Below are 14,091 nucleotides of genomic sequence, written 5' to 3' on the forward strand. Positions count from 1 at the left end.
ACATCATCCTAGTGCAAAGACAAAAACAACAAGCATGCTACTAACTTTAGCCGAGTCATTTAGACAGCTGTTAGCACATGATTCTCCTTATGCTGCTGAGAATATAGCCCAGAAGAAGCGGATAGTATAGCTTTTATTTTGGAAAGAGACATTTCTCTGTAATAAACTCTCTTTTCCAAAGATGAGTGATTCCTCAATCAGATACAGGGCTTGCAATATCGCTAGCCCGACGTCCCGGAGCTAGCGATTTTTTCAGTCGGGCTACCAAAATCTATCTCTGCCCTGCCCGTCGGGCTATTGTAGGAAAAATATATGTCAGTGCTTTTGCATTCTTTCAGAAATGTAGCTGGGTAATTATGTCATTGGCATCGGTGAGCCACTGTCAATATGTGACATATTGAAGTCGCGTTTGAATTTGCGCTTGTTTTTTTGCTTTCACTTTGCAATCGTGCGAACTGTGTATAGAGAGCGACAGCACTGATCTGTGAGTGATGATAATTTGTGCACCAATTCCTCTGACATCGTCTTATTAATCGTTAGCTTACTATGCAAACATGACAAGTGAAATCTCCCGCAGCAAGCTTAAACATGTGAGAGGTTGATCACGCAGAGAATCGCTGAGCTTATGTGAGTGAGCGTGTAAAAGCATTTCAGTTCTGCTGAGCCAAATAAGACAGGTCAGGGTGAAGAAGTGACAGCCAAAGAAAAGCTTACCACAAAACGGAGTTATGACAAATCAGACTATAAGGCAAAAAGAAAGTGCAGCTTTATGGTTTCATGGACAAAAGAATTTCTGTGGCTGCAATATGACGAGCTAAATAACCAGGGCTACACATAAGTGGTCCGCAGGTGCGCATTCGCTGTCAAAATAAAAAACACGCACAAGGGTTAGGGTTAAATTTAAAAATTGTACTTTTGAGTTAAAATATATATTTATAATTTTAATAAATGACAAATTAAAAATGCATGAACATTTTTTTGTATCGAAAAAATATCGAACCGTGACACCAAAGTATCGAACCGAACCGAACCGTGAATTTTGTGTATCGTTGCACCCCTAATATATATATATATCCATCCAGCAGCTTCCACAGCCATGCGGTAGACAGGGTGACGGTCACGTGACCCACCTCAACATAAACAGATGTCACATGATTTTCGGGTTGATTTTCGGGTTGTTTTCCAACATGGCGGGCAGGTCGCAGCAGCTGGCTACAGCTCTCCTGTTTATCCTCAGCGTGGTTTTAAGTTTTCCTCTCGGCGAGAAGAAAACAGACGTTCCAACCTGCGGATACGAGGTTAGCTACTTTATGTCGCGCTTTTGTATTTTATTTACATGTGTTAGGGTTAAGGTACATGTCAAAAAGCTCAGTGGAGCTGTTAGGGCTACTTTCTGTTTCACTCACATGACTGCTCACATACAAGGAAGTGCTGGTGTTGTGCCAAAAAAGTGTCCGCCTGCCAAAAACTGATTTCCAATGTTTACCTGTGTTTTTATGTGGAATGTCTTTACCTATGTTGGCAAATAGACTTTGGTCAACAGGCTTTACAAAGGGGTTAGATATAACATTTTAAAGTTACATCTTTTTCAACTCTGCCTTATTGCACTTACATTACAACCAAATCCATCCTTTTTGTCCACTTAAAATATGTTTACAGAACTATTGTTAGATTTCTTGCAATATTTGCTGTCTTCTTGGCCAGATTCTTCTTAAAAACACATTTTTAATGTCAACAAGCTTTTTTTAACTGCATAAATAAAGGATATATAAAAGTCACTGCCAAAAACTGATTGCAGCTTCTACTTTGTTACAGGAATGTTGTTTGTGGCTCAAGATGACTTGTATCATTCATGAGGGATACATTTGATATAGGTTTCACATATTATAGACTAACAAGTTATGTATAGCAGTTTAAATACGAGCAATCCTTTTTTGGTAAATACCAGAAATCAGTTTTTGGCAGACGATCACTTTTTGGAGTGAATATTTGTCAACATTATGACTCTTCCGACAGAGCAGTACAGCTGTATTCATAGAGTGTGTGTCTGTGTGCAGTCATGTCATGCCACCAAGCCGGGCATGTTGAATGTCCACCTGGTCCCGCACACACATGATGACGTTGGCTGGCTCAAGACCGTGGACCAGTACTTCTATGGAGGTCAGTGTGACACATACAGAACACTGTGAAGCTATTAGCCAACCTCCTGCTCTGTGTTTACTCTGTCAAATGTTTGCATATGTTTCTATTTACTCTAGTAGTTCTGCTGATGCAAGTTAATCTGCTCTATTGACTGGTACTAAATATCTTCCTGATTGCCGCTACAACTGATTGTGGGTCTTGTGACCAGCAGCGTTATCCTCCTGCTTTAAAGCCCTATGATGTGTTTTAATGGTGGTTCATTCACATGACCTCTGGATTTGATTTGAATGTGAACTGGAGTGACAGCCATCACTCATGTTCGAACCACTGTCTGTTGTTGGGGCTGTGCGAAATGTGGAAATGTATCTTTTTTTTTCTTTTTTTTGTGTCCTGTCTGGCACTGTAGCAATCAGAATTATTGTCTGAAGGCCAAGAAAAATGCCCAACAGATTTACTTTCCCAAGTGGGCCTTTTGCTATACTGGCCCACTTGATTGTCATAGTTTATTTGATCTTTATTAGTTATTTTTATTCTAAGATATTGTAATCAGGCCAGACTGGACTCGGGGACGGGAAAGAAAAACAAGAAGAAAAGTTCAGAAGAAAGTTAACAGAAGGAAAGGGAAAGAAAAAGAAAGGAGAAAAGAGATAGAGAGAAAAGACAATGAAAATCTGCTTCATCACCTTTTTTTTTCTCTTTTTCTTTTCCTGGATCACCTGTTGAGAAAGAAAAAAGAAAACAAGCAGAAGAAGACTAGAGCAATAGAATAAACAACATCACGATGATCTATGGGAATGTAACAGTAAATACTAAATGTTAAACAATTATTGTGCAGCACGTAAGATCGACAGCACACAGTGTGCTTTAAGGTAGGAGCCAAAAAGGGTGTAGTTTGTGGGTGTGAGCACCCGTGTGTACACCTGTGAGCATGAGCGCACTTGTTTTTAAAAGGTTCCTTCATGTAATGATCTGCTAGAGGGTGTGGGGGGGCCACAGCCCCGTCCTCCAGGGCATGAAGCAGGTATGGAGGAGATCAAGACTCCAGACATTCAGAGGCCCTCAGAGCACAAGAGACCAAGGAAGACCAACAGAGGGGCAGCTGTGCCACTGTCCCAGAAAGAGCTGAGGAGAGTCCCAGATGAGGGGTCACTCAGCAGCTGTGGAGCAGAAGCCGGGGGGGGGGTTGCAGTGACGTGCCCGGGAGCTCCGCCGGCAGCCAGCTGCGCCAGAGTGACCGAGCCCCAGGTCGAGAGGCCGAGGGCACCCCACCCCCGAAGTGGCCCGAGCCACTGTTGAAATGTATCAGAAGACGATATTAAAACACCTTCGTTTCATTTTATTCTCTGTCGTGTATTTCACGCTGCCTCATAATGTACTGTTTACTGCAACAGTTTACTTCTTCATTGCTTTAGAGTTTTATGCTTTTAGTGCAATTGATTGTCGAGCTTGCATATTTTAATGTCACATGTTGTTTATAGTAAGTTGTAAGGCCAGGTGTTGTGCAGGTGACCATCATCTGATATTGATTTCCAGTCTGGGTTAATATGTAAGCAGAACTCATCTGCACTGAGGGTGGTTTGTTTGGGCATATGCATGAATGCAGATGAGCACATATACTTTCTTGCTGTTAAGATACGTTAGTGTAAATAAATATTTTTCAAACTGTGACACACAGCAACTAAATTCTGACCACTTCTTGAAGCATTGACTTCTGTGTTACAAAATAACGTCTCTTTTGTCCTAAATCTGTGCACATTTGTGTGCGTAGATCGTAATGACATCCAGCACGCTGGTGTTCAGTACATCCTGGACTCAGTTGTGGATCAGTTGTTGAAGAATCCAGATAGGAGGTTCATCTATGTGGAGACGGCCTTTTTCTACCGCTGGTGGAAGAGTCAGAGCTCCAGCATGCAGCAGACAGTCAAACAGCTGGTTAATGAAGGTAAATACCCATTCAGTACTATCCAGCTGCGTTAAGTGTTTCAGTGCATCCTTACCAAAAGCTGCTCCTCCCGCAGGCCGTCTGGAATTTGTGAATGGTGGTTGGTGTATGAGCGACGAGGCTGCCACACACTACAGCGCCGTCATTGACCAGATGACCATTGGTCTGAGGTTCCTTAATGAGACTTTTGGAGCCTGTGGCCGTCCCCGCGTCGCCTGGCACATCGACCCCTTTGGCCATGCCCGGGAACACGCCTCCACGTTTGCACAGGTAGCATAGCTCTTTATGTTTATTCTTCGAGTTTTGCACGAGTCACACTTCAGAATTGCTCAGCTCATTCACTGTCACACTTTCAAACGTTGGCCATGTTTAATATCAGCAGTATAGGGCAGAATAGAAGGATGAGCATAATTGGTCACCTTAAGGAAGGCCTGATTTCTAGTGAGACTTAAAATGGGAGAATTTATCAGAGAAGAGAGTTGAGGCTAATTAGATTTAGAAGGTAGCACTCACGTCGAGAAAGACTCTCAGTTTTCTCATTACAAATTTTTGGCTGTATCGTCATTATCAGATTTGCTGCTCTGCAATGAATCAAATGGGCTTATTTCCAGAATGCTGCATTATTACATGAAGGCACAATTTAGTTCACTGGCTTTCCATTTGACTTTCCTTTAACCATTAACTGTCTGTCTTTTGCTGCAGATGGGATTCGATGGCTTCTTCTTTGGTCGTCTAGACTATCAAGACCGGGCTCGCAGGATGAGGAATGAGGAGCAGGAGCTTCTATGGAGAGCCTCCGACAGCCTCACTCCTCCAATGGCTGACCTCTTTACTGGTATGCAAAGTTTCTTTCTTCACCCCTTTATGTTAATGACTTCTGGACTCAGCAACAGGACGGTGTCACATTATTTTTTAACCGCTTGCCCCCGTTAACCAACAGGGATCCTTCCTAATGGCTACAACCCTCCTGAGGGCTTCTGCTGGGACCAGCTCTGCAGTGACCCACCTATCAGAGATGATCCTGATCTTGAAGACTATAATGTTGATGATGTGGTGGGACGCTTCCTCGTCATCGCCAACAGTCAGGTTGGACACAAATCCACACTGGCGCACAGAGACACTGATTTATCAGTCACGTGGTGTTCTTAACACCGCATGTTTAACTAACACTACGAAAAAAATGCTCATGTTAAATCAAAAGACATCAAATAACGCTTTCTGATTTAGAAAAAGAGGAAGCAGAAGGGATGCTGTGCTTTTTATCCCAGCCCATATACAGCTGTGACTAGCTAACATGACATGTAAAATTTCAGTAGGAACCTCTTGTTTCAAGTAATGTCAGCATATCTTCATGCAGGTCCCCATAAATCTTTTCTCAACCTGTCTGGTTTTATTTTATGAACCTGTCATGATCACTGTGATGGCCAAACCCGTGGCCACACTCTAAAGTCGGTAACTTTTGTATTTTCATTCTTCATTTGAACATAGTAATACATTTTAGTTGCCAATAACTTCATTGATTGGTTTGGATACATTTGTTCTATTTGTAAGCACGCACATTTAGTTTATGTATTCATACTACTTCATTTCTTTGCTTTCTGACTAACTTTTGTCTTTTTATTTCTTACCTGCCATCATCCCTGGGAGTTGCTGGACAAAAGATGGTAGCCAGGGTTTGAAACCATTAAATATGAAGGAAGATAATTGGACCACACCACCACTTCCTGCTGAAGGGGGAATGTGTGTTTTCTTTACTTTAAAAACAAAGTATTTGTATTTAATTAAATATTTGAGTTTAGGGTTTAATGGGGTTTTTTGATTTTCTTCTTTAGTGTTTAGTTTATTAACAAACTAGATTGTACTGCATCGTTTGTGATTTATGATTGTGTTTTGTTTGTTACCCCTCATGTGTCACAATGGTCTGATCAGCCATTATATATACCCTTGTATGTCATTTCATGTTTAGGTCAATTATGTATGTTTGGGCAGTCAATTGGTTTAAGGTTGCAGTCTTTGCCTGAGTTCAGTTCAGTTTTGTTTCTTTGACCTCTTTTATGAGCTCAACATTTATTAGTCTTGTAAATATAATTTTTGGGGGTTAAATAAATGGAAACTATATTTTTCTAATAATTCCTGGGCTCCTCCTGTTTTTCAACTCGGTCCATCACAATCACAATAATAAAGACATCTACAGATAGTGTAATGCAATGTCCTCCTTTAATAATCCACATTCACCACTTTAGCCATCATATAAATGTGCTTTGAATAGTGTGAGGTGTGTGTGATTGAAGAGATGTGTGAATTGTTTAATTTCACTCTTCCCTTTTCTTCCTTTTTGTTTAGTTTAATCTGTTAAGCATTATTTCCTCTTCCTTTTTTAGTCTACGGTCTATAAGACCAACCACATCATCATGACCATGGGCTCAGACTTTCAATATGAGAATGCCAACCTGTGGTACAAGAACCTGGACAAGCTGATCCACTATGTAAATGCCCGGCAGGCAAATGGCAGCAAAGTCAACGTGCTCTACTCTACACCGTCCTGTTACCTGCAGGAGCTGCACCGAGCAAACCTCACCTGGTACTGTGAACTTTAAAGGGGCAGGATAATGTTTTCTTGTTCTAGCAGCACTGTTGGTGTTAAACTCTATTGTAAAAAGTGTCGTCTTGTGCATTTTAATGTCAGCTAAATCCATTGGTTTTCTATCCAGGCCATTGAAGACAGATGATTTCTTCCCCTATGCAGACGACGCTCATGATTTCTGGACTGGCTACTTTACAAGCAGACCAGCGCTGAAGCGATATGAGAGGATCAGCAACAGCAACCTGCAGGTACTCTGAGATTTACTTTGTGCGGGGCGATTTTACAGTGTGCTCGGCATTACACTTTGTGTCGACGACATCACAACATTCAAACTTCTGCTTTTCTATAATTACCTCTGTAACTGTAAGTCCTGTCCCACAACTTTAGAGCTTTCAGAAAAATTTAATTGTTTTAGTGTAGATGGTAGTTAGCATGCTAACATTCAAACTTTAAGAATGTTAGCATGACATATGCTAGATAAGTATAACATTGTCACATTACACTAACAAGCTTTAAATTTTGTTCTGTGAAAACAAAGTTTATCTAACTCCTAACATGAACTGTAAGCAAATAAATGCTAATATATAGCATGAAGCACACTGTTAGCTGGCACTTAATAAAGCTATCACTGGTATCCTGCGTCTATAGAACTACCTTAAGATGTGGAAATATAGGTTTAATGGTGGAAAATTTATACCTGTGTGACTTTTTAAATTGTGTTTACATTTTTTCCCTCTTAATAGACTTGTAACCAGCTGGAGGTATTTGGTGGTCCAGCTTCCAGGAAAGGACCCTTTGGGGAAGGTGAAAGCCAGACCATGAGTAAGATTTGATTTAATCTTTTTTGTGTCTTCTTAGTGGGTTCTGCATAGGCATACTGTAGGTACTCTGGCTTCCTGCCACAGTCTAAATACTTGCGTATTAGGTTAACATGTAATAGCATGACCATAAATGGTTGGCTGTCTTCAAGTGCTACTCCTGTGATGGACCTGTCCAGGATCTAGGAGAGCTGGGATGGGCTCCAGCCTCCCCACAACTGTGAATTGGTGAACCGGTAGAGAATATGGATACCTTTTAAAAGTTGTATTTGTGTTACTAAGACCAATTGGATGTCAGACAAGAGATTGAGTGACGGCTGCTTTCGTTGGTAGAGAAAGCCATGGCTGTGGCTCAGCACCATGACGCTGTGTCGGGCACAGAAAAGCAACACGTAGCAAATGATTACGCCAGGAAGCTTGCTAACGGCTGGCAACACTGTCAGGTACTCCAGGCTTCACAGTACATTATCTTACCCAACAGAAGTTACTTGTGCTAAATTTGTCATTTTCTGTACAGGAAAATATATTATCATGTCTTTAGCAGAAAGTGTTCTTCAGTCCAAACTTTCTTGCACAGGTTTCTTGTCTAACTGTTGTCTCTCTTTCAGGTTTTAGTCAGTAACAGTCTGGCTGCTCTCAGCGGCTTGTCTGCTGAGCGAATCTACTGTGATAACCTCAACAGCCTTCATGATGTGATGTTCTTCTACTTCCCTGGCCGCTGTGTCTGTTGTAGCGTCCTGATGACACCCAGTTTGTGCTCCAGTGGATGATGAGAGTCAAACCTTAAATACTCACCCGTGAGCATTTGTTTACAGTGCACATCAACTTTAAATGTCCCCCTTTACTGGTGTAAATCTCACAGTCTAAGAAGGCTAACCTGCCATAACCTCCCAGGTGAACCTAATGTGATGGTCCACCCAGTTAATGTGATCAGTGAAACCTGCGGTCAGCTGAAATGAAAGAAGTCACTTGGATGAGTGACGAAATGTTTGTCCCACTGAAAACTCTACGTCCAGATGAATAGAATTAATTTTTAAGAGTTCCTTACCTGGATGACTGAGGATGCATCAAGACATTTGAACAGCAAGCGGGTAGAGTCGCAGCTGCGTGCCCGAGTCACTATCCTGTCTGAAAGTGAGCATTTAAAATCTGAAGGTTTTGCTCATAAGTCTTACTTGTACATGTACTGATCCTGTCATTTAAACCATGTTAAACAACCATCCATCAGTAACATAATAAAAAAAACCATATTATGTCATCTTAAATGTAATTCTGAACACTCTGACCCTCTGAGATTTATCCTCGGAACAAACAGTGTATTCAAGGTGTACAGCCTAAAAAACCTGGGCTACAGTTATTGTAAATACATTCTGTGTAATTACAGATAAGACTGAATGCTCACGCTGCCTTTCTCTCGCTTGTCTTTTTGTCTGTCATTCAGTTCTCAGTCAATGTGTACAACCCTCTCGCTCGGCCCGTCACTTGGCCCGTCAAGCTGCCGGTCAATGGAACAGTGTACAGCGTGTCAGATGCTAGTGGCAAAGCGGTGGACTGCCAGGTCAGTATGTGTGCCAGCAGCAAGTATGAGAGAGCAAGCAGCCTTCTGGAGCCTACATCTTCAGACCCAACTCTTCCACACCTTTCATCATCAGCCGGACGGCCAAGACGGAGATCATTAAGGTAGAGATGTTTGCTCGTATCCAGACGTAGATTCCTCATAGCAAAGCTTTGTTTTTACACTGTTATTCAGTTTACTTCTAAATTATAGGCTGCTGTCATTTTATATGTGTGGGTGTCAGAATGAACGTGCCGACATGTTTTACCTCCCTGTTTAGAGGCTAATATGCAGCGTCTAATTTTGTACTGCAATGCTCTCATCCTCAGACGTCAGTGGTGCAGGAGGTGAGGCAGTGGTTTGCTCCCTGGGTGTCTCAGGTGGTTCGTCTCTATGCTGACAGCAGAGCTCTGGAGCTCGAGTGGACTGTGGGACCTGTGCCGATAGAGTGAGTTTAACACGTGCACACTACATATGTAATGGAGATGTTTTTAGAGATAAGTGGTTGTTGAAATTTCTGTTCTCTTCAACCTTTCTAAAAGCTCAGTGCCTTAATGTCAACTGATCTTTCAGGGGAGAAAAACCTCATATGGGGCAATATTGTGGCAGAGCTTTGCCCTTCTAAATATTTCCTCATATCATAGCAAGTGATTGGCTTAGATCGCCGTTATCTTTTTCCCCATGTCAGATTATAAATACATGGAAAGAGGGAATTTTAGACCATAAGATTCCATGCACACCCACTGGGGAATAGCTTTAGCTCATAATTTCAGGTCTATTTTAGCCATTTATTAATTTTTTTATTTGTGAGCAAGAGAAATAAATTCAAGGAAAAGTGAGGAATCTTGGCCAAAATGCTCCCCACACCACCCACCTTTAACCCACGTCACACTTGCTGTCTTGACCTTTTAGTGACAGCCTGGGGAAGGAGGTGATCACTCGTCTGGACACCAGCATCAAAACCTCTGAATATTTCTACACTGATTCCAACGGCAGAGAAGTTCTGCAGAGGAAGTAAGAGTTTGCTTTTTGTTTTTTGATGATGGAAAATGCATTTTAACCTTTTAAAGTTGTTGCAGTTGTTTTGGATTTTGGTATTTTACAGATTATATACAAAGTAAGACGGCTGTACAGTTATGTGATAGTTTTACATTAAAAGAATCCAATTCCGTACACTTAGTGTGTGTGTCCCGTCCCCCCCAAACAGGAAAGACTTCCGGCCCACCTGGAACCTGAAACAGTCAGAGCCCATTGCTGGAAACTACTACCCAATCAACTCTCGCGCTTATATCAAGGTTTGTGTGTTTGTTAGCTTCCATTTGGAGAGACAAGCAACAAAGAGCATTGACTGTCAGTTCTATGAATTATCACAAGTGATGTTTTCCTTTCACTTGTGTGTCTTCAGGATGATGTGGACCAACTCACTGTGGTAACGGATCGCTCTCAGGGTGGAGGCAGCATCCAGAATGGTTCACTGGAGATCATGGTGAGGCATAAAGTCGTAGCTCATCACCATTAGCATGTTGACCCCATCTAAGCGCACACAAGGAGTTCTTATTAAAGTCTCTCTATCCAACCTCCTCACCCTCAGCTCCACCGCCGGCTGCTCCACGATGATTTCCGTGGTGTTGGTGAACCTCTCAACGAGATCTCTGGCATCTTCCCAGACGGGCTGGTGGTCCGCGGCCGCCTCCTGCTCACCCTCGATCCCCCCGCCGACTGCTGCCGACACGCACCGCCCCCTCGCAGAGGGGATGGTGTTGCAGCCGCTGCTTACGTTTACTGATGGAGATCTGAAGCCAAACACTCAGCTGGAGGTATGTAAATGATAAACGGATTGGTACTTGTATAGCGCCTTTCTACTCATTCACCCAATCACGTGCACATTCGTACAGTACTTGTACAAATACTGCATGTATTTTAAAGACATGTTATTAACACACTTCACTAATCGGGTTTCAGAAGTCACGGTGATGTGATCTGTGTTTGAAATATTAGCAGTGCAAGAACCAGCTGGCCTCCATCTTGCAGGTTCCTGTTCAAACACCTTAAACTCCTGTGTGTAAGCTTAAGAAAAGCTTTGTACAGTGCTGTGACCTGCACTGTACAAACTGCAGGCTGTTCCTGTGAGAGTCTGCTGCTTGTTTTGAGTCATTGTCTCCAACTGTCTATGCTGCTGGTTATAACCCATTTCTGTCCTGCTGTGTACATATTTGCATTTTTTAGACATGGTTTCACTCGCTCTCAGGGGAACTGAGCTAAGCTGTGTTGCCTTTAGCGGCAACTGCTGCTGACATGTTTTCAGAGCCAGTGATTGGTCGAAATTCATATCAACTTTATGTAGTAATTTTATAGAAAATGTGGTTGGAATACATTAAATAATCTTTTTTTTTTTAAAGGCATGGTTTCTGTGAGTGAGGGGTCTTTGTCTTTTAGTTCTCAGGGCTCCTGGCTGCACTGCCCCCTGCTGTCCACCTGCTGACACTCAGTCAGTGGGATGAAGACTCAGTGCTGCTGAGACTGGAGCATCAGTACCAGAGCTCAGAGAGCAAAGTGAGCTCTCAGCCAGTCACAGTCAACCTGCAGGTCAGACATTCAGAAACAATTTAAACCTTGTTACACTCAAAGCGACCGTACGATCATCTGTCATTCAGTCGTTTCTCGTTTGCAATCCAGTGGAATGTCGTTTTGCTGTAACTAATCCCATCGTCTTTCCTGTCTGTGCAGAAGCTGTTTTCAACTCTGGAGGTTCTGGGTGTGGCTGAGTTGAACCTGTCGGCCAATCAGTGGAAAGATGAGATGAAACGTTTTGACTGGACTCCTGAGAAAGGTACAGGACACCAGTGTTGTGTCAGTTAGTTCACCACTGCAGTTTTGAACGTCACCCTAGATTCAAAGCTGGATGTGTTCTCCAGTCTGACTCGATTTAAATTTGGCTAAATTTCAATGAATGTCGTCTCCTCGGGCGTATTTTAATATGGATTCCAACTCAGCTGCTTTGAGCTTTGTGCATTTTGGAGGTCGGTGGTAAAATCTCAGAGACCAGGTATGAACTTCTGTGGAAATCACTTTGGTTTGTTGTCAGATCAAAGTGAAAATAATTTAATAGATTAAATGATGCGTGTTCGGTGCGCTCGTAGCTGCAGTTCCAGCTGTGTGAAAGAAATGTAGCAGCAGCAAAATAAAGTATATAAACATTTACACATTTTCTGCATCACCAACTGGATACATTTATAATCCAGTGACAATGAAGTGCACAGTCTGCGCTTCAGTCAGTGGTTTTTTTTTTAATGTATGGCTTCAATACGAAACTTATTTGCAAACATATACTGCACTTAACATAATTCAGTAATCCGTTATTCTGGCTTTGTAGTACACTGCTCTTCAATCACACTTCCATAGTGAGGATTCCCTGATATTTGCAGATTTTGGCCTTTGTTTACTGTTGTCACAATTTCATTACATTATTTATAATATTTTATATAGTAATATAAAGACTGGCAACATCTGGATTTTTCAACATCTGGCAGGTGACCATGCACTGAAGGAGCGCTGGGCTGATAGAAATCTGCTGATGCCTTTTAAATCTCTGATTGTAGTCATCGACTTAACAGTTTCCCTGCAGGTGCTAATTAAGCCAGCAGGGAGCCATAAAGAGTCATAAACAGATTGATATGCTTCATAATGTAATGTATGTGTTTAAAGATTAACCAACTAAAAACACTTTGTGTCGTTTGTGGTTGTGCTCACATAATGTGTCTGTTTTCCAGGAGAAAAGCCGCTGCTGAAGACATTTCAAGACCCGTCCACGTGGGAGGTGACCTTAAGGCCAATGGAGATCCGAACGTTCCTTCTCAAAGTCAACCTTAGATAGCCAATCACACATGAGATTTTATAGGATGAATTATCGTATATTGACATTCCTGTGGCTTGTTTACGTTGCTGATTTAATAAAGTGAGGATTTTTAGGGGAAAAAATGAATGAGAAGTTGTATTCAGGCTGCCTACGACTTAAAATCGGATCACAGCTGTAGCCCGGACTGACCTGGGCAAAAGTCATTTCAGGATGCCTTCAGCCTTTGATACAGAATGTCTGAATAAGATTGAATTTGTTAAAGCTGCCTTTTTACATTTTTGAGAACATTTATATTTGTGGGGGTTTTTGTGCTGTTGCAGTAACAGAATATCGTTTCCCACAAAGTGATATGTGCAATAAAGTATAATCTTTGCATTTCTGCCATGTTGCGTATACTTAGATTTTTCTACTTATCAAGAAGCAGCTAATAATAAAAATCAATCCTCCTTACTGTCCTGCCCTCGTGTATAATCAGTGAAGCAGCATTTAACTGCTGATAATCTGACATCAGAACAGATGTTGTGCTGTTGCTGCTGCAGACCTTTTCCAGTGACAGTCATCTGTGCCTGCTGTCTCCAGCGTGTCTTCAACCACGCAGCGATGTGAAGCCTCGGATGATCAAAAAGGGTTTTTTCCCTGAAAGACAAAAATAAAGAAATACTCATGAAAGCTGTTGGATTCTGATGTAGTAACGTCTGAACAGCCAGCAGTATGTTTTGGCTGTGGCTGCCGAGGCAGCGTGCAGCTTCTCTGGCAGGAAACCAGCAGTGTGTGGCGACCTGCCAAAGCAACCTATGGAGAAGACTAATTCGTCAGCACGAGTCTGCCGTTTCATTTTCCGCCCAGGATATCGAGACTTTACGGGACTAATTAGTATTTAGGTAATTGCCTGCCTTTAATTCAGAGGGACTTGTGTGTGCCAACAGTATGATAAAGAACCCGACGTGCTGAAGCGATCCTCACCTGCAGCGACTCTGTCAGCTGCTGCAACAGTAACGATGCTTTCTGCTCTTCCTCTCATTTTACTGTGCTGTGCACAAACATAGTTCTAAATGTTAAGCAGAAACCCTTTTCACGTACTCCTAGTTTGTGAGAAAACCCCTCTGAGCAGAACCATGCCTGGGGTGGGCAGCCTTTTGCACAGATGGCCTCTTAGCTTTAAATGCCCAGCAGCCACAAGAACAGCATCATTTT

At 42.2% G+C, this 14,091-nt stretch overlaps 1 protein-coding gene across 1 annotated transcript; it reads left to right on the forward strand.

Moving 5' to 3' along the window:
• Positions 1-1,155: 1,155 nt before the first annotated feature.
• LOC120742092 (lysosomal alpha-mannosidase-like) lies at positions 1,156-13,347 on the forward strand. Its single transcript, XM_040045250.1, is given in 22 exon segments — positions 1,156-1,298; positions 2,058-2,160; positions 3,911-4,084; positions 4,161-4,354; positions 4,787-4,919; positions 5,025-5,170; positions 6,466-6,665; positions 6,796-6,916; positions 7,412-7,490; positions 7,820-7,929; positions 8,095-8,178; positions 8,928-9,071; positions 9,074-9,166; positions 9,371-9,489; positions 9,954-10,055; positions 10,249-10,336; positions 10,447-10,527; positions 10,633-10,749; positions 10,751-10,858; positions 11,478-11,627; positions 11,769-11,871; positions 12,812-13,347. Coding segments are annotated over 22 exon segments (2,664 nt in total). The 5' UTR covers positions 1,156-1,187; the 3' UTR covers positions 12,916-13,347.
• The last annotated feature ends 744 nt before the right edge of the window (positions 13,348-14,091 follow it).

Source organism: Simochromis diagramma, unplaced genomic scaffold (genome assembly GCF_900408965.1).
Source record: "Simochromis diagramma unplaced genomic scaffold, fSimDia1.1 OVJJ01000610.1, whole genome shotgun sequence".
Classification (NCBI taxonomy): domain Eukaryota; kingdom Metazoa; phylum Chordata; class Actinopteri; order Cichliformes; family Cichlidae; genus Simochromis; species Simochromis diagramma.